The sequence below is a fragment of the Sorex araneus genome, chromosome 6, assembly GCF_027595985.1.
Source record: "Sorex araneus isolate mSorAra2 chromosome 6, mSorAra2.pri, whole genome shotgun sequence".
Classification (NCBI taxonomy): Eukaryota; Metazoa; Chordata; class Mammalia; order Eulipotyphla; family Soricidae; genus Sorex; species Sorex araneus.
Window position 1 is genome coordinate 46,998,439 of NC_073307.1, and position 20,886 is coordinate 47,019,324.

Here is a 20,886-nt window from a genome sequence, read left to right on the forward strand (position 1 = left end):
CTGCATCTGCAATTTTGGTATAAAATGCTATTTCATCCTAACAACACAGTGAGCTATTAAATAAGCTATCTTAGTCAACATCTAAAGTAAACTTGAAGTTTACCATGATGCCCAAACCAGGTCAATTATCTTTAAATTCTTCTGGATCCAAATATTTACCTATGGAAAAAAAAAATCATTGGAGCTATAAATTGCTAGACAAAAGAAATTACCATTTAAGTATGAAATGAACTATACTTCCGGGTTGACCACACCATCTCTGTTTTCTCCTCTATTGGCTTAAGTTTTCAAAAGAGCCAGAGGCTTTAACTCAGCTACTGAGTCATGACACTATTCCTAAAACAATTTTCAGAATTTTGACTTGACAACTTGGATGCAGAAGTTCCTAAAGAAATCTTTCCCAGAGACTAACCATGTAGTAAAGGTCTTCCTCCTCTTTTTGTGATGCCAGGGATTAAGCCAGGCCAAGGCTCCACTGCTGAACAGCACAAAGGTAGAATGAACCAATTCTGGTGACCCGGCTAAAACCCAGCTGGGACTAAACAGAAAAATTAAATGGGAATTTCCAGGACAGCTTAAACTTGCTGAGTGTGTTCTCACTGTAGAATTCTCGTAGCTGGATTCACTATCTCAAACACAATGTATTCAGCTATCAACATGCTATGTGTCAACATGATATGTGGGACAGCTGTAACTCTAATAGCCGTTGTTGCTCAATATTTTCCATGACTCTTTTTATGTCCCTTAGAATAGCTTTAGTAAGTCATTTCCAGAAACAAATACTCCAACAATATGCCACTTGTGATTAAAAACAAATACACCGCCCAATTATATTAACTTACATTTGATTCATTACTGTATTTGGCTGTCTGAAGAGGATACTAAAAATAACAACTTTATCCTAAGAAGGGAGTAGGGGTCTCTCAAATGTTGTGCACAACGGTAACAGGAAGGGACTGTCTCATTTGAAGCAGAGGGCACATCCAAGACACGATTGGCTGGCAAACTTACTGTATCTCACAGACCTTAACATTTTGGTCGCGTGACTATAATTTTTAAAAGTTGCAAAAGCCCAGAATATTGTCACTTTATCAGTCTGGCTCAGAAAGACCAAAATTATCTGAAAGGAGTGCTAAATCTTCAGGCACCGAGCTAAAAAATGAAGCTAGAACTCCCATAGTTCATTCACTCTACTAAGTTGTAAGAGCCTATCTTCAGATTTTGTTAACTATTAGAGAACCAAAACTAGCTCATTGGCTTGAACTATAAAGTCCTCTGGGCATTTTTATTATTTTGGGGCCACATACCAAGAAAGTGCTCAGGGATTACTTTTGGTGGTGCTTGTTATGTGGTGCGGGGGATCTGAGACAGGATTGGCTGTACGCAAGGCTGACGCCTTAATCCCTATACTATCTCTCCAGTTGTCTGCTACTTTTAAATCGGAATTTAGGCTTTATACTCAACAGTACTGCAAGAACTAGTAGAAACAGGGAAGTCGGCATTGATGACACCAGGAGCACTCAGGGCAGAAAGGCTGTAGATCATCCTTAGTATTTGCAAGAAAATAAAAGCAACTCTCCAAAAATCCATTTGTAGGCCGTAAGAGCATCAGCACAACCATACGGGAGGAGATAACCAGTCTCTCCCTTCATATAGATTCCTTTTTATTTTCTTGTCATACCTTCCCAAAACAAGACATTCAACAGTAGTTAGAATGGCCATCTCCCAACATTTAAAAAAACTGCACCCTCAGTGGGTGAACAAAGGAAGAGTAGTAACCTAGAGTTCAGCTGAGGAAGCCACTGTGGAGCCTTAAGTGGTGAGTTCTTCCAATTTCAGAGTGATGTGTCTTCAACTTGTATCATCATTTTAGTGGAAAAACATAAATTTAATTTTGGTGAAATGAGATTCATCTCCCGACAGGATTAGTAACATCATTCACTGAATTTCACATTCTTCTTTTGTGAAGAAAATGAATGGTAGCTAGAAGATCAATGGGATTCCAGCTCCAGCTGCAGATGGAATGACAATATACCAGGACAAAAACACCTAAATTTTGATTTACAAAGCTAACAGCAGTTTTCAACCCACAACTTAATTACAGACCTACTACACCACAACCTTTTCAAATGGCAAAAATACAAAAAAGTGTTACAAAAATATTTCAGAAAAAGTGCATAGTCTAAGTGCATAGTAAATAAAAGCACTGAAAAATATCTTGCTAGAGGGAGTTCAGCTTTGAAAGTTAATACCAAAGCCAAACATTTTTATTTTACACAAACTATACTCAAAAATAGCTTTATGAGACTGATTTCTGGCTAAAAGTATCAAAGGGTTTATTAGTCAAGAAACAAATACCTTAACTGACATGGGAGGATAGAAAAGAAACCAAGATGCCAATCCCCGAAGTTCACACTCATTAAGTTTTCTGCAGTGTGACGGTGCTAATATATCCTTCAATGGCAGAAATGTGGTAATCCTGGAATTATTGCTAAAGTTGTTTTCAAATTAAAAAAAAAAACTTTTTTAAAAACCTGACACAATCTGACCGAACGTGCCAATTTACAGCTTCAAGGCTACTTTACAAAATACCTACATTTACACAATAGACTCCTGGCAGCATTTTCAGACAAATCCTTTTACTTAATCCTGACATGCTATAAATGATTAAATTACAGTTTAAAGAACTGTCAATAAGCTTTTATCTAGGGTCAGAAAAAAAACAAACAGCCTTTGATTGAGAGAGGCGGGCAGGTAACGTAAAGAGCTGGATGGGGCTAGGGAGGGTAAGCCATCACAGGAACCTCATTGGCCTGGATGCTCTTCACAAGGGTTAAGTGTCAATCTACTCTAAACCAACTAACATGAAACTTAATAAAAATCTTACAGCCAAACCCTTTAAAGCTTTCATTTCTACTCAAAATCAGTCCAGCTATTAATCTGCTGTGGCAGGGATTACAATATCAAGACTAGGCAGATGCAGTTCTGCAAGTTATTTTAAAAAAAAAGTGAAGAGAAAGAATGCCTTTCCCCTTCAAAGTGTTTTAAATAAAAACCAAGAAAAAAGATTAATACATTAAAACGAAAATTATTTGCAAAGGATATTATGTAACAAATGGTTTAAAGTAGTCTATTAAAAAAAAAAGTGGGGCAATTTTGATTTCTTAGTGAGTCAGCAAGGCATTTTTGTTAAAAAAAAATCTCATTTCCTTACAGAAACAGTTTTTAGTTTTTAATGAACTTGTAAACAAAAAAAGCTCCCATTTCAAAATAAAAACAAAATCCCAGGTCATATAGATGTTTACAGTGATTACATTTATCTAAGCAACATACATACATGTTCAGTTGTAAGATGTTAACTAAATCTGTGTGACAAATATGCTGTTTTTTTTTTAATACCAATACCAAGAACATTATAGAGTTAATGCAGAGTCCTAAGGATAATCTAGTAGTCACTAAGTTTTTTTCTTAAGTCTTCATTTTAGATGCTGTTATTTTCTAGCACAGGTAAGCAGGCAGAGTCTTTCATATGCTCAAACACTGGAATCTTTGGTTGCTACCTTATCAGCTGGCTTGCAAACAAGAAGCCAACCACTTAAAGAATGTTTTAAGTGAACAACTTGCAAAACCCAGGGATAGATAAACCCTAAGAATGCACAATTGTGAGCATTTACAACCATCACAACTGTGGCTGAAGACTGTTCATGCCATTCTTCTGAAATGAGATCTCAAAGCATTATAGTTCAAAGTAAAAGGTTTAACAAAACAAACAAAAAAAATTGGCATATGCACAATTTCTCCAATTTGTGTGTCAACCATTTAGTTAACTTTTCCACTTGAAAAAATGCAATAGAAAACTGGACACCAAGTTTCACTATCTCAGTTAATATTCACAATTACAGCGGTTACAACTCAGGATACAGCATCACCAATGCTGCTCAGAGCCAGTTTATACTGAAATTAAGTTCTTTACACCAAGTAAATGGTTGTCCACAACCACTGGCTAGTGTACATATGAACTAAAACGTCTAGATTTGGGGAGAAACAAATGCTGCTCCAATCATCTGCTCTGCTTCTTCCGTTCCTCAATTCATGCTCAGAAACCTGTTAAAGAATGAAAATAGAAAAAAAATTTAGAATTTCAAGTCATGAACAATTTTCTATGCATTTTTTGAAGGGGGGGTGTGGAGTGGGGCAAGATAGATACTAGGACTTCATATACAAGGAAAAAAGCTTTTGCACCTCAAACAGAGAAATTGGTGGAAGCCAATAATTGTTCTGGGGCAGCTCAGAGGTTCCTGGCTCTGCACTCAGGAATCACTGCTGTCTGTGCTCAGAAGACCAAATGAGATGCTGGGGATCGAATCTAGAGCCAGCACAAGTTCCCTACCCCTTCTGTGATCTCTCTGGTCCTGCCAATAGCTAGTTTAGAATGGTGACCTGTGCTAAGAGAATCATCAATAATTCAACTGAGCCTGTTTGGTTCACTTTCATATTTTTAGTACCTAAAACAATGATGTGTTTAAATATGTGAAATGAGCTAAAAATTATCGCTTAAATTATGATAAAGTATTTTTAACTATGCCACAAACAGGAAATATTCTGTATTATTTTTGGTACAGGTAATGAGGAAGAGTAGCTTCAAGGCATAAATCACCTATCTCATCTATGCCACTAAGCACAAATCTAAGGTGTTTGATTTTTTTAATACAAAACCAGACTGAGTTTCTAAGTGTTTACATAGGGCCGAGAGAGCTAGTACAGCAGGTAGGGCATTTGCTAATGAGTGACCTGGGCTAGACTCCAGCTCCTTATACTGCTCCCCCTCTATTCCCCTTCCCTGCCCCCACCCCCCGGGCCCTAAAGAATCTAGTGATTCTTTAGCGCAGAAGTAGGAGCCCTGAGCACTGCTAGGTGAGCGTACAAAACAAAAAAGCTGGATTTGGGGTCAGAGAGATGCTTTACTGGTTTTAAGTAAGCCTTTCTGTTCTGAAACACACTACTTCTGTTCCTCCTTGAAATTAGACCATAAGGTTTCACTAACAGGCATTTCTTTCTCTGCATGAAAATCCAATCATCACCTTCTTTCACATTTAGGGCCCCATTTTATTTGGTTTTGGGGGGTGTTCACACCCAACAAAGCTTAGGAGTTACTCCTAGCTCTGCACTCCGAAATTATGCCTGGTGGTGCTCAGGGGACCATATAGGATGCTGGGTATTGAACCTGGGTTCACCGCATGCAAGGGAAATGCCCTACCTGCTGTATTACCACTCTGGCTCCTTGGCCCCATTTTAAGAATGCTCACTTGACCATCATCAACTTTTTTTTTTTTTCGTTTTGTTACCGACTGGATTCCACGGGACATCAAAAGACCGTGTGGCCGCCCACCTACGAGATGGTCAGACTTCTTCGTCAAAACCCTGAATGGGGGCTGGAGCAATAGCACAGCGGGTAGGGCGTTTGCCTTGCACGCGGCTGACCCGGATTTGATTCCCAGCATCCCGTATGGTCCCCCGAGCACCACCAGGGGTAATTCCTGAGTGCAGAGCCAGGAATAACCCATATGCATCGCTGGGTGTGACCCCAAAAAAACCCAAAAACCAAAAAAAAAAAAAAAGCCCTGAATGAACAGTTTAAGGCTCGTCCCATTCCTGGAGCAAGCAAATACCATTGGGCTACACTAGCACGTGACAGGGACAAATGGAGATGTTACTGGCGCCTGCTCGAGCAAATCGAAGATCAACGGGATGACAAGTGATACAAGTGATTTGGGTCACTCCTGGCAATGCATGGGGTTACCTCCTGGCATTGCACTCAGGAATTACTCCTGGCGGTGCTCAGGGGATCATAGAGAATGCTGGGAATCAAACCCGGGCCAGCAGTTTGCAAAGCAAACAGCCTTCCCACTGTGCTATTGCTCCAGCTTTAAAATACTGAAAGTCAATCTCACTCTAGTCCATGAGGTTTGTTGTCATTTCTTTAACACAAACCAAGCTGTCAATCAGACTGTTCCTTTCCTTGTATTTTTCAAACATTTTTGGACCAACATCTCCAGACAGGCGTTGTGGATGATCTAACACCACTCATTTTCGGTTTCCTGGTAAATACCTTTCGCTGCTAGTTTTTTTTCATTTAAGGGCAGTAAGCCACCTCCATTCATTTAGCACATTTATTGTATGAAGTAAGCCCTCAAGAGTTGTGAAGTGCTCAATCTGTCTCTCCACTGTGCCTCTACATGCTGAGGTGTTGAAAAAACCTGTCTAACTAAGAACTAAAGTTCAGAAAGCTAAAGTCAACAGTGATAATCAAGCTTTCTGGAAATGAACTTCACCACAGACAATGATTACTTACATCTAATGCATATTATTCAACTGGATTGCCAAGGTGAACATATGAATACTTTTAAGTTAATTCTGAATTAAAAATTAAAACCCAGGGAATCAGAAAAAGTATGGCAGATAAGGTGCCTGCCCTAAAAGCAGCTGATCCAGCTTTGATTCCTGACACCACATGTGGTACACCCTGAGCATGCCAGAAATGATTCCTGAGCACAGCTGGGTGAGGCCCAAAACAAAATAAAAATAAGGGCTGCACTGAGAGCTGCTCTTCATTTGAGAACTCTGTAATTGATCTCTGGCAGGGCAGAGTCTCATAATTCCTCCAGGCAACTGATTTGCAAGCATCAAGCTGGGAGTAGCCCCTGAATAGTACCTGGTATGCCCCTCAAAACAAAACAAAACAAAAAACTATCATAACCCAATGTTTGAAAGTAGACTAAACTGATATAATAGCTACACAGAGTGACCCATACTACATTAAGCATTTCAAGTTCTGCAATTATTCTTAAATGTGATTTAAAAGTTTTCATGGTATAAAATTATTGAATTTTTTTATAGTTTAATTGGAGTTTATAATTAACTGCACTGAATATTCAAATAGTTTTAAAATGGAAAGCCACCATCACAAAAAGAAAATGTAAATTACATTGCCAAATATTAGAAAAGGATATATGTAACATGGGTTACAAATTTTATCTAGGTAAGAACAGCATCTGTTCATCTTTGAACCTGCTACTAGTGGATTTTTTTTGGGTCAGTTAATAATTATATATGCTTAGAGGTAGGTATGCTTAAAGTTTAGCCTAACAATAATCCTGGCAGACTAGTGCAGCAGTCAAATCCAGATTTAACTCTTCAGATTGGTCAATGGTAGGATACTCCACCCAGGAATCAGCATTTCTCCAGTGAATTGTTCTAAGAAGTTACTGTTGATGTTTAGGCAAAATCTCAATATAGGAGAGTTCAGCAGGTATTCAATCTTCAATCTTCAAGTATTAAGCATCCTTTTCTTAAGGATCTATTAGTCCTTGTTTTTAAAAATCTTGAATTTAGTTGATGTCTCCTGGCATTAAGAAGTCCAACACCCATCTTCACTGCAAGAGCTGGTAGATTAAGGGATGACTTGTGTTGTTTCCCCCTAAAACAAGAGGGAAGGAAATAAAATGTTAAAACCAGGCTGGAGGATTAATGGTGGGCTTCTTCAGGAATTAATTTATTGATTTCTGCTACACTTAATTTCTTTTCAAATTTACAAAAGAAAAGCTTATTTTTACATAACTAGTAGATCCCATCTATCAATTTATGCTTATATTTGTGAAGTTCTGATTTTCAGAATCACAAATTCATTTGAAAGGCTATTTAATAGTTAGGTTTTATGATAAGCCTTTGAAACTGAAGACTCAGGGGCTGGAGAGATAATACAGTCAGTACTATTACACATGTAGCACAGTACATGTTTGCCTTGCACAGGGCTGACCCGGTTAATCTCCAGCATCAATTCCCCGAGCACCACCAGGAGTAAAATCCTGAGCACAGAGCCAGGAATAAACTCTGAGCAGCACAGCCAGGTATGTCCAAAACAAAGACAAAAATAAACTGATAATTCATTAATAGTGTAAGTACTTAATATTCTTTGTGAAATGTCATTTATATATACTTTTTTGTTGTTGCCGCCGTTGTTTTTTTCCCAAAGAATTAAGCTCTGGGGACTTAAAAAATCTCATATTGGCATTCAAAAGGAAAACCGGGACAGAAAGATAGCATCGCAGGTAAGGCACTTGCTTTGCAATGGCTGGCCGGGGTCCAGTCACAAGCCATCTCATATGGTTCTCCGAGCACCCCTAGGAGTGATTCCTGACTGCAGAGCCAGGAGTAAACCACTGAACATTGCTGAGTGTGCCCCAAAATGAAACAGACAAAAAACAAAAAAAGGAAGATAAAATTGGGGAAAAAAATACCCATACATTGGAGCCAGAGAGATAAATTCAGCTGCCAGTTTGCTTTGCATGTAGCTTTGTCCCTAGTACAAGGTCCCCCAAGTACCACCAAGAATGATCCCTGAGCAGAGAGGCAGAAGTAGCCAGCCTTTGAGCATCACGGTTTCTGGTCTCAAAGTCAAAAGACTCTACATTAACTCCTTTTCCACAGAAACTAAAAATTGGGAAATATTTTCTATTTAAATCGGTATTAATATTGACAAAATTAAAAGTTGAAAGAGATTAAAAAATACTTTACTTTTATTATTATGAATTAGATGAAGGAAACCTAAATGAAGTAGCACACTAAACCTTCCAAACTACTGAAAAAAACAAACTGGGGAGATCTGACTCATTCAATTTGAATTCTATTAACCATTCATTCATTCTGCTACAGATTTCTGAAGTTGTTGAATTTTCAAATACCTGTTACATCTGACTCTTTTCCCAACTGGCAGATGGTCTGCATTCTCCATCACTGAGCCACATCACTGTCATCTTCTGTCTTCTGACTATTCTGTCTTCAGATCATCCGGACAGTCTTAGAGGTTGAAAAGTTTGAGTGGTACAGCAAGTCTTGGAGACATGGGCTTCAGGTCACCACAAAGCAACTCTTACACCCTTATCTTCATTTCTTGTTGGATTCTATCTTTTCTCTCCAGTTTCATTGTCCAAAAGTGAAGGGGGTGGGGGTGGGGGGAATGGGGACGCTGACATTTTTCACAGCAAGTAGATGCAGCTCCCTGGCAGTTCTTTGGATTGAGTAACTTCTGAGCACATCAGTCTTTCCAGTTATTTCAAGGTCTTCCCCTGGGATTTGGGTTACGTTGCTGAGTGACCAGCCACGTTCCTAGCAGCAATTGGTGAATTCAGAAAAAGTTAAGCTAAACATAAAGGTAGGTGAATCCCAGCAAACACTGGACGGTAAATCAAGGAAGACCATGACATGGTAGGATAATGTAAAGTTTTTCTGATCTCCTAATGCCAACAATTTGATAGTCATAGTATTAAAAAAAAAAAAAAAACAGAAAAAACCAAAAACCAGAACAAAACAAAAAAAACAAAAGAAACCAAAAAAACTATGTTGTGTCAGTAGCAAGAATAGTGAGAAAAACAAAAACAAAAAATGAAACCCCAGGTTCAAATGATGAACTATATTACAGATTTATGCGAGTCAACTATGGCTTTAGGACATTTAAAATTCTCCCTATCTGGATTCTGATTTCCTTTTACTGGTTCTTTGTAAATGTCTTGAAAGCACTTTCCAGATAACCATATGTTAACGAACAAAAAGAGTGAAGTGGATTTGAAGTGGGATTGATGGGAGTATCATCAATCTTTATAAAAATGGTAATTATAATTTTATGGCCTTAAAAGTTAGCAGATCATAGGGAATATTAGGACTTGCTTCATAGTATTTTACTTATTTTTATTTTTTTTCCTTTTTGGGTCACATCTGGCGATGCACAGGGGTTACTCCTGGCTCATGTACTCAGGAATCACTCCTGGCGGTGCTCAGGGGACCATATGGGATGCTGGGAATCGAACCTAGGTCGGCGGCGTGCAAGGCAAACGCCCTACCCACTATGCTATAGCTCCAGCCCTGATTCATAGTATTTTAATGGGTTCTGAAACAGCACATTTGGGAAGATCTTCTCTTTATAAAAACAGCTCGAAATATATATAATATTCGATTAAGCAGCTTCAAATTGTTTTTTGGACAACCTTAATAAACTACTGTTAAACATATAGCTTTCCACGGGAGAGGTGGGGGAAAGTAATGTACATGTAAAATTAAGAAATGCCACCACTTGTCAGATTCTTCCATATTTTAAAATACAGATCTACTTTAGAAAACTTAAAAGAAATTAGTGGAAAGAGTAACTCATGAAAAATTTTCATTATGTCATTCTCTCTCGTTCTGTCTCACCTACACTTTAAGAAATGGACTACGGTATTTTTATCATAACTGAGAGAATTTCCTGCAATCAATGAGCAATACCACCTTCCATGGGGGAAAACATCTGTTATAGTGGAATCAGGAGTTTAACCTGGAGCAGTTTGTTCTTAACTGACTACCGCAAGTAAGAGTTCTATACCCAAAATAATACGTATTTTCAAGAAGTAAAGGTTAGTAAAAATATTTGGGGGTCAGAGAAAAAGCCCCATGGTACAGTACATGCTTCACATATACAAGATCCCGATACCTGGGTGCCCCTGGCATCACAGCAAAAAAATTAAAAAAGATTCTTGTTTTACAGTTGAATGGCACATTTTAGAGTGAGTGATACTCTTCTTGGAGTTAACATATATACTGCCTGAATTTGCATTTCTAAAAATAATGATGTGTGATGGCCTATCATCAGAGATCCAATGTTTCAAAATCTTATACATCTTGATTATGTGGTAACTTGTATAACCCACACCTAATAATGCTACTAATTTTTTTGTAAGACTTTAAGCGGCTTTTATAAAAAATATAAAGTACAAAGTAAATTTAATTACAAATTTTTTCCCCTAAGGAAACACACTAACTCAGTGTATCCAACTTCTCATCTTTAAGATCTGGATAAAGCAGGACAAAAATTCTGCTAGTTTATGCGTTTAAGACAAATAGAAAACTAACAATGGAACTAGCTAAAAATAAGGTAATTCTTCCTGAAGGCTGATGAATACCTGAACTGAAATGTCATATATCAGACGAGATTTCAATCTGATTTTAGTTCTAGAAACTGCAACTCGTGATGATCCTGTTATCCCAGCTAGCTTTTAAGAGAAAATTGATTTCATTTTGGGAGAAAAAGCAAATATAATACAGATATCTGGGCCCTTAGTTAAAACTCCACTGGGTCTTAGCTAAATAGTAGAACCATTTGTCTGTGGCAATACATATTTATTTTGTTAAAAACCTGGCATAATTATCAAAATGAAACAAACTTTACTCAAATGGGCAAGTAGCCCCAATTAAGAAGCAGAGACAGAGCACTGGGCAACCATTTGTTAGCCTTGTTCAAAACTCATCAAGATAACTTTTACTCTTATGAACTTTCTTAGTCTGCCCCAAATACAAGAATAAGGGAGAACTTCATTCCTAAAAGATGAGCTGCTGGGATGAAGATAACATCATTCAGACTTCATGAAAATACTTGGATTAATTCCAAAATTAATTAATTCTAACAAGTTATAAAATGGTTTAGACACAATAAAAATATAGACCAAAAAAAGACCAAATTCACACTAGAGCAGTCATTCAGAAATTTTACAGAAATCAAACCAAGTCTTTACTTGCCCACAACCACTAAAAAGTAGGCTGGTAATAGGAGTCCCAGAAAGGGGAAAAGAGAAAAAAAATCTTGAAAGATAGGAGTCCAACTGTATGGCAACAGTGATCAAGAAACAGCACTGTGCCGTAACAGTTCTACTCCTTAACGGCACAGAGTGCCAGAGATAGGAAGAATATAGCCTAGCAACCAATGGCATTTGCCCCACTGTTTCAACAAGGCCTAACAGCAGAATTCAATTGCACACTGGGGATCTCAGTCCCAGAGTATTTTCACATTAAAAAGTGTTTAAAACACTAAGAATAATTTTGAAAATAAGAATGCATGTAGTTTAATAAACATAATAATAAGAAACACATGTCGAGCTTCTCAGTTATCTGAGCATTTTAAGAACATATGAGATACTTTGCAACTGAGAAGATAGACACTCTGGGGCAATGCCAAACTCACCTCTTGAAACCAGAGCATGTTCACGACTTTTCATTTTAATGCTAAAGCATTGACATGCAAGAAAAAAAATCTTAACATTGTTAGTTTTAAAGAAAGTCAAAATACCATGGCTAACCAGATTCATTATTTAAAAAAAGAAAAAAATCAACAAGTGTTAGGTCTAGGATTTTGGATTGATTGATTGATTGATTATACCATATTCCCAACACCAAATGTTTATTTTGGAAGAGGGTTAATGAATGGGTAAAAAGATGCAGTTGTTAAAAATGACCCAAAATCCCAAGAGAAATGATGTAAAAAATATATATATACATACATATATGTATATACAAATACATATACATATATATGAACAAGGACATTTGGGTTTAAAGTTAGTAGTCAAATTTTCCAAGGACGTCTTTTTTTTTTTTTAAAAAAACATAAAGCCAAATCTTATGTGTTTTAAAAAATCACCTCCTCGATCTAACACTGTTAGAAATGAAACCCAATTTTGTGTTCAATTTTTTTCCCTTCAACGTCACTTGGTTCTTGGCTACTAACCTTTCATGTTACTCTTGGTTTTGTCAGTTTGCTTGCCTGTGGGGGTTTGGGCCTGCTGACCCTGCCCACTTGAAGAGGCTGCCTGCTGTGCTGCTTTCTGCTTTAACATTGTCCAATCAAAAGTGTAGTCATATTGGTGGTTCAGGGTCCTAGGAAATATTAAGTATATGTTAAGACTTGAATAAAAGAGTTCAGTTAAATACTCTAATAAATAATTATTTTCTCTTAAACATTACAGTTTTAAACTGTCTTCCCTAAAACAAAAATTTCCCATTAATTCCACTTCTTATATCATAACTAAAGGAAAATGACATCACCACTTTGGTCTGCTGTATGGAATTGGGAAAAAAAAAAACAAACCTTCTTTCAAAAATCCACTGCTCTTAAATTTTTTGAAAGAAGCCAGGGAGTTAAAAAAAAAAGGGGGGGGGGGCGCTTTAAACAATTCAAAACAGAGCCAAGCTGTCATTTACCTAGGGATTAGTCATAACAGCAGATGCCCCTTGTAAAAAAAGTATGGGGGGTTCAGAAGTTTTGTGAGGGAAAATTCTATGTAGGTGCCTTTTAAGGCATTTGTTATAATTAATACAGTTACTCTCCAAATCTTATTTGGTTTTGAGCCACCACTGTTTAATTTCCCTCCTCATTTTGTTCTAAGTAATCAGTTACTTTTAGGGATCTGCCGAGCTTGGACTGGCCTCTATAACTACCATAGAATCCTGGAATACTGTCTGCGACAATTACTTTTCATTTTGGTATCAAATAGGTACTAAAACAGAGTTCCATGGCCACGAATAGTCACAACTAATGTAAACTGATGTGTGTAGAGGAATAAATAATCTAACTGCTTCTCCATTCCTAATGAATTCACAGTAAACTTTATCCTGCCCAACATATCTTGGATAGGTAACATACTAATCTCCCTCATTAAGTTTTACTCTTAAAAACTAACCTGAAAAGAATGCGAAATAGCTGCCTCAGATACATGTAATCCGGGGCCTCCTCAAAGCGCAGCCCACGACAATAGTTTAAGTACATGGCAAATTCTGCGGGAAATCCCTGAAAATTTAAGAACAAAAACAAAAACTTACTGTGATAAAAACAAATGTTAATGATTGGAGAAAGTAGTTATGGTGTGGTACCCCCATAAGTTTAACAAAACTTAATTGTCCTGTCCATCCTTCCTAGGTACAGTAACATTTTTTAGTGGAAATAAGTACCTGTTTAACCCAGTATTAAGTTCCTAAGAAATTTAGATACCCCACCTATCAACATATCAGTCTGTCAATATCCAGTTACTTAAGAATTCGATGGCAATAATGAACTTAACAAACTGGAGGTCAATAATACTTTGTTGCAAGAATAGGACAATGAGCCAGTCACTTTCTCTTCCCTAATTTATTACTTTTCCTATTTTTCCCTTTTTCATGGGGCTGAGAGTTATGAAAATTAGGCCACCCTATGTGATGTCAAGGATTAAAATGGGTAGCCACACGGAAGGCAAGTCTTAATGCCTAGACTATTTATCTGGCCCATTATATTTTTAACAATAGAAACAATAAGAAACATACAATCATTAAGAGAGAACAAAATAAAGATTGTTGTGAGATCAAGCCAATGTTTCATCCTATGATGAGATCACTATATTCATGTGATTACTGTTACTATACTGCTCACATATTCTCCCCATTATAATACTGTAAGCATCAGTTATTCTGAACTTCTTTTTTTTTTTTTTTTCTTTTTGGGTCACAACTGGCGATACACAGGGGTTATTCCTGGCTCTGCACTCAGGAATTTCCCCCAGCAGTGCTCAGGGGACCAAATGGGATGCTGGGATTCGAACCTGGGTTGGCCGAGTGCAAGGCAGATGCCCTACCCGCTGTGCTATCGCTCCAACCCCTATTCTGAACTTCTTAACTTCAACAATCACATAATAAGTCAATCATGTCTGATTACATGTTTACATTGTATTTGTTCCTCGTAACCGAACATTTGTAAGATCCCAACTTTTTTTTTTTTTTGCTTTTTGGGTCACACCCGGCGATGCATAGGGGTTACTCCTGGTTCTACACACAGGAATTACTCCTGGCGGTGCTCAGGGGACCATATGGGATGCTGGGATTCGAACCCGGGTCAGCCGCGTGCAAAGCAAACGCCCTACCCGCTGTGCTATCGCTCCAGCTCCAAGATCCCAACTTTTTAATGTGATAAACAATACTTCAAAATATATCTATATTTATTCCCCCCCCCCATGTTTAGTGTCTTAGGAAAGATGTGAACTACTTCTGGCATGTTAGGGTGTGTGTGTGAATGTATATATATACACGTGTGCGCGCGCGCGCGTGCGCACACAATACCATGTGCTACCAACAAAACCATCCAGAAATCTAAACTTAACGGTTTAGAAAGCAAATCCATGGAAAAGTCAGATAATGAGATCACCATTCACACCCTCTACAAAGTACTGTTGATTTTTTGTGTATTTCTCCCTTCTGTCGTGAAACTATTTAAGATATATTCTTTTCTGGGCCACACCCCGGGGTTTCCACAGGACAAGATGGTGCTAGGGAATGGAGCTCATGTCTCCTGCATGCAAATCATGTATTTAGTTGTCTTAGGGGCCATGCAGTTGTCTCCCTATTTAAGACACAACAGTTCTCCATCATAACATAAATCTATTCTAAACCAAGGGTCAGCTTTGTGGGCTCAATGTAGGGCTCCCAGTCCCACCAAAAACTTATTGTTCCATCTGTCTTCCTGTGCCTGTTCCCTTTTATCTCAATGTGTGAACTGCTCCTGAGCTTTCTTTTCTTAAAGCAGTTTAGGGATAAGGAGAATATTTTACTTATCATCTTTATTGGTCCTCTAATTCTCCCTTACTGGGGGAATCCCCCTTCCTAGTCCCAGATTTTGGGGCCACACCAGGTAGTTCTTGAGCAGGTGCAAATAATTAAAAACAAACTAATAGGTGGAAGGCAAGTGCTCTACTACTGAATCACATCCCCACCCCCCAGACCTTTCCCTTTAATTTTTTAACAGTATATAGAATTCCACCCACTTAAAAATGAGTCTAATGTTGATCCCATTCTTAAAGATATTCAAAAGCAAAAGACGACAAAATTTGAAACGATGAGTAGTGGGCTGATCTGGGTGTTCAAGCTTTCCAGTTTTTTTGATCATTAATCACAGCATACTTACCTTACATAAAACTTCAACTGGAGTGGACATCTTCTTTTCACTAATCTTTTCATATTTTTGTTTCTTTGTTGCAGCCTGTGGAAATAAAAGTCTGAAATCAGACATACCCAACACTATTGAGAGTCAGATTAGTACAGCATGAAATCTAAATATAAATTTAGATTCAAGAGAAATCTTAACCTAACAACAACAATGTGCAATACATGATATTTTTCTCACTAAATGTCAACCTTTATTTTTTGTGTCAACATTATTACTCATTAGGATAGGAAGAGTCTTACAGAATATAAAGACAGATAATTTGAGTAAAAAAGGCAGTCAGATGTGAAATTTTCTTACCCCTATTAAACCAAGACAAAGGTGTAGGCAGAATATTACCCAAAAACATGAGCATCATTTGTGCCATTATTAAATGGTGCCAACTCAAAAACTCTTGTTTAACTGTGAAGACATTCATGTTGGATAAAGCAATCCACAGATTGAATGAAGCACAGAGATAATAACAACTACAGAAGACATTTTCCTCTAAAGGCCCAATAAAGTATCAAAATAGTCATTAAACCTTAGGACATAGTGACTTATTATTAAAATACAAACACAAGGGGCTGGAGCGGTAGCACAGTGGGTAGGGCGTTTGCCTTGCACGAGGCTGACCTGGGTTCGATTCCCAGCATCCCACATGGTCCCCTGAGCACTGCCAGGGGTGATTCCTGACTGAAGAGCCAAGAGTAACCTCTGTGCAAAACAAAACAAAACAAAAAAACCACCACACACACACACACACAAAATACAAACACAAAACTAACAAGAAACTTCTAATTAGCAGAAACATGGATAATTAAAAAAATATCTAGTATTACTGCTGGGTTAACAAGCTTTTACTATACATTAAAAGGACACATGTCCACCATAATGGCACCACTTCAAAATGAGTAAGTATCCACCTTTTGTAGCTCATGTCAACTTCCTCCCAGACAAAGCTACCGCTTACATTAATGGGCACTTGTTTACTATACTGAGGAGAGTGTTCCTCGGGTGTAACTGAAATTCTATTAATTTCTACTGAAATGAGCTGCTTCTATTTTCCCAGTGAAAGATAAAAGAATTCACTACAAAAAATTTATGAAAATTTGTATATAAAATAAAGTATTTTAACACTATTTAAAAGATCACTTTTCTCTGGGCTGAAAACACAGCTCAAAGTGCTACAGCACATGCCAGACATTAAGAAGGCACGAGTCTGATCACCGAGATCCCTCCCTCTATCCCTTCTCCCCACCAAGTACACTGTGTGTGTGTGTGTGTGTGGGGGAGGGGGGGGGCCCTCTGTGGTTCCCAGCATGGCAGTACCCAAGTAGCATGACACTGAACCATTTGTCCTTAGAGCCAGGCCGAATATCACTAGGTATGACCCCAGAGGCCATAGGAGCCCCAAAACCCTAAGGATCTCTAAGAAGTATTTTTATTATTTGTATGTTTGCTTTGTGTGGGTGATAGCACTTTTTAATTAAGCAAAAAAGAAAAAGAAAAAAAGAAAAAAGGTGAGTCTTGTTTACCTTAAGTCCTTGCCAGGGCAGACTGGTTCTATTAAAATACATCAAAACATATCCTAAAGATTCCATATCATCTCGGCGACTAGAAAATAAAAACGTTAACGTATGAGTTGGAATAATTACGTAAAATATGAAAACTAGGTAGGTGCACAAGAAATTTTTCCAAACGAGTAGAGAACAATTTGGTGTCTTGTGCAAGAAGGTACAGTATATTAAAGCAAGAAAGTTAATTATGGATTACATAAAAAAAAGTTACCAAAGAATTCAAAGTAATAAAAATCTATAATTTTTAAACAAGAGCAAAAAATTTAACAATACAATTTTCCAAATCAAGTTAATGGAAACTGGAAAGACCAAATAGCAGAATAATCACACATTTTAGAGATGTTCATGAGAAAATCCAGGTTTTGAGAACTAGTTCAACAGATAAGCTACAAGCATATTCCCAACATCACATGGTCCCCAAAGTATTGCTAGAAGCAACTCGAGTAGCTGGGAGTAACCTCTGAGTATCACTAAGGTGCCTCAAAAACCAAAATTAAATACACTCTAAGGATATAAAAATTTGTTGTTTTTGAGACCACATCTGAAAAGGCTGAGGGCTTGAGTCCGGGCTCTGTGCTCAGAGGACCACATGTAGTGCTAGGGAGAACCTGGGTCAGCCACAGCCAAGGCAATCACCATACCAGCTTGTATTCGCTCTAGATTGGAAAACTTTGTGTGTGTGTGAGACATTTATGACATCAATGTTCAGGGGTTACTCCTGATTTTGCACTCAGGAATCACTCCTAGTGAACTTGAGGGATACCTTTTGGGATGCTGGGGATCAAACCTGGGTCAGCCGTGCGCAAGGCAAGCACCTTACTGCTCCCCTCAGATCCTCTCACTCCTCCCTCTAGCCAAGGAAATAATACCACCTTAAAGCTAAACACCTATGTAAATGTAGATATACACATAGTCATAAACTCAGATAGGTATTTAAGTAACTGGTAATACAAGAAACAAATTTCTAAGTCAACCCAGGGTATTCGGATACTTATTAACCTTCTCTAAGCTTATTATTCTCATGAGCTTCGCTACTTGGAAGCACTTATCATTTTTATGTTTACTTATCTATTTTGGTCCTTGAACTATACCCAGCAGTGCTCCAGGGATGCTCTTCAAAGTATTTGGGGGATCATGCAGGGAGAGAACTAAACTCAGGTCTCTTGATAAAAAGCCTGGGCTCCTTGGGGCTGGGAGAGATAGTATAGTGGGCAGTGTGGTTGCCTTGTACATGGTGAACCCAGTTTGATCCTCATCATTCTATATAGTCCCCCAAGCACAGCCAGAAATATTTCCTGAGTGCAGAGCCAGAAGTTATCCCTGGGTATCTCCAGTTATGTCCCCCAAGCAAAAACGGACCCCCCCACCCAACAAAACAAAAAAGCAGCACATGCTCCAGCTCACTAAGTTATCTCTGGACCTCAATGTCTATTTTCAGGAGAAAAAAAAATTATACGAGAACAAGCATACAGTTTAGTAGTAAAGCGTATTTCTTACATGTATGATGCCTCAGGTTCAAACCTGGGCAGTCCTGGGTTTGATTAAAAACAAAACCAATGAAACACTGAAAAAAGAAATAAAACATGGAAACTTGAACTCAAGTCCAAAGTAAAAAGAACGACAATTTTTGCTTCAGTGAGTTCCTATCAATTAATGCAGAAGCAAAAAAGAGGAGTGAATGAGAGCCTGCTAACCTATTTTTAAAATTAGGACTAAATATTTTTCTTATTAAAATAATCAATATAGGGGATGGAGCAATAGGTAGGGCATTTGCCTTGCACGCAGCCGACCCGGGTTTGATTCCCAGCATCCCATATGGTCCCCTGAGCACCACCAGGGGTAATTACTGAGTGCAGAGCCAGAGGTGACCCCTGTGCATTGTCGGGTGTGGACCCCCCTCCCCCCCAAAATTCAATATATTCTTTCCCCATTAGGCAATTTATATAATAATTTTTTTTGGAGATTGTCAGAGGGATCGTCAAAAGTTCTAGAATGCATGCTAGGTATGAAACAAACATCAAGATGAAGCTGCACTTGAGCTTCTAACTTTCCATCAGTCTTTTTCTCCCCAAGAGATATGCATCAAAAAAGACATAGTTGTTTAATTGGTTTCTCTGCATCAAGAAAAGCAGCAGGTAACGAGAAGCATTTTCAGCTGGGGAACATCAAGGAATACCTTACAAATGAAAATATTTCAAGCCCCATTAATGGTATTGCTACAGATTTGATAAATACACTCAGTTTTCACTTACCTTTGTTCAATACCAAGATGTGCATTGATGCTAGCATACCGGGCAGTGCCAGTGAGATTTTTATCTTCTCTGTACGGTATGTGTTGTCTTGTCCTGTTGTCTCTGTACTTTTTGGCCAAACCAAAATCAATAAGGAATAACTTGAAAAGAAAACAAAAAGACATTAGACTTCCAACCTTGCTTAATTCAGGTTGCTTTTTCATTCATTAAATAGCATCTATTCTATCTACTAGTTCAAATACATAAAAATGAGGTGTCATAATGATTTCAAAGTTAACACTTCAGTTTATTAATCCTCATATAGAAATCAAATTAAAAAAATAAATCACACAAAAGTGTTGATCCTTGTCAGCTGAATAATTTCACAGACCCAGATCATTATAAAGAGCCTGTCTTTAAAAAAAAACGTCAAGAATTATATACATTTAGTAATAAGAGTTAACAAGAGTGCTCAGTCTTGAAACCTGACATCCTATTACTGATAAAACAGCATGAGGTTTCAAAAACTAGACACAAACTACCTGGAACTCTACCACTTTACAAAGACCACATTTTAGTATGCCAACCAGAATGTTCATTATCAAAATAAGACAACTTCAAAGCTTGATATTAACAAAGCCAAACTTTTTATTAATGAAATATAAAGCATTTAAAAAACAAATATGATGTTCTATTACTTTACAACAAAGCTTATGCCTGTGACCAGGTTAGACTTCTGGAAAATATATCAAGTTGACCTGAAATCTTTAAAAGTACTTAATATGTAAAATCGAGGTGGTTTAAAGTAGTAATTTAAAAGAGCTACGTTAAAAAACAAACTAGTATTTTAGAATAAAATAATGTTCAGAAGTTTTGTTTATATGGCACACAGGAAATGAAATACTTATTTATAACAATTAATTTTAAGAAGTAATGCAGGGTGGAGTGACAGCACCGGTTTCTGACCAGTTAAGATTCTTAGCACCTTACAACCCCCCAGCACTTGCTCAGGCCCTCTTTCTGGCCCTTTTTCACATATTGCTACAAGTAGTCTCTGGAAGGCTCTCTTTCCCCCAAAAGACAACCCAGGTCTACTCTCCAACATAAAACCTTATTTAGTTTTGGGTTATGCCCAGTGGTACTTGAGGGCCATTTCTGGCATCACATTCAGGTGGAGATTCTGTATACAAAGCATGCCCTCAGCCGCTGGAGCCATCTCAGCTTTCTGGCCCCAAGATCTAAATATGAAACAAAATTATTTAGATCA

General features: G+C 37.8%; 1 protein-coding gene across 4 annotated transcripts in view; it reads right to left on the reverse strand.

Moving 5' to 3' along the window:
* Nucleotides 1-1,643: 1,643 nt before the first annotated feature.
* The window catches only part of CSNK1A1 (casein kinase 1 alpha 1), a 49,256-nt gene continuing 30,013 nt past the window's right edge, over nt 1,644-20,886 (reverse strand). For 2 of the 4 annotated variants that reach the window (XM_055141389.1, XM_055141392.1), the window contains 6 exons: nt 19,641-19,780; nt 17,347-17,425; nt 15,791-15,865; nt 13,542-13,648; nt 12,590-12,738; nt 1,644-4,104 (listed from right to left, as the gene is read on the reverse strand). In XM_055141389.1, the coding sequence (XP_054997364.1) occupies nt 4,097-4,104; nt 12,590-12,738; nt 13,542-13,648; nt 15,791-15,865; nt 17,347-17,425; nt 19,641-19,780 (558 nt within the window). In that variant the 3' untranslated portion in view covers nt 1,644-4,096. Of the gene's footprint in view, nt 4,105-12,584; nt 12,739-13,541; nt 13,649-15,790; nt 15,866-17,346; nt 17,426-19,640; nt 19,781-20,886 lie in introns of those variants that run through there. The other 2 variants (XM_055141391.1, XM_055141390.1) reach the window with 2 other exon arrangements.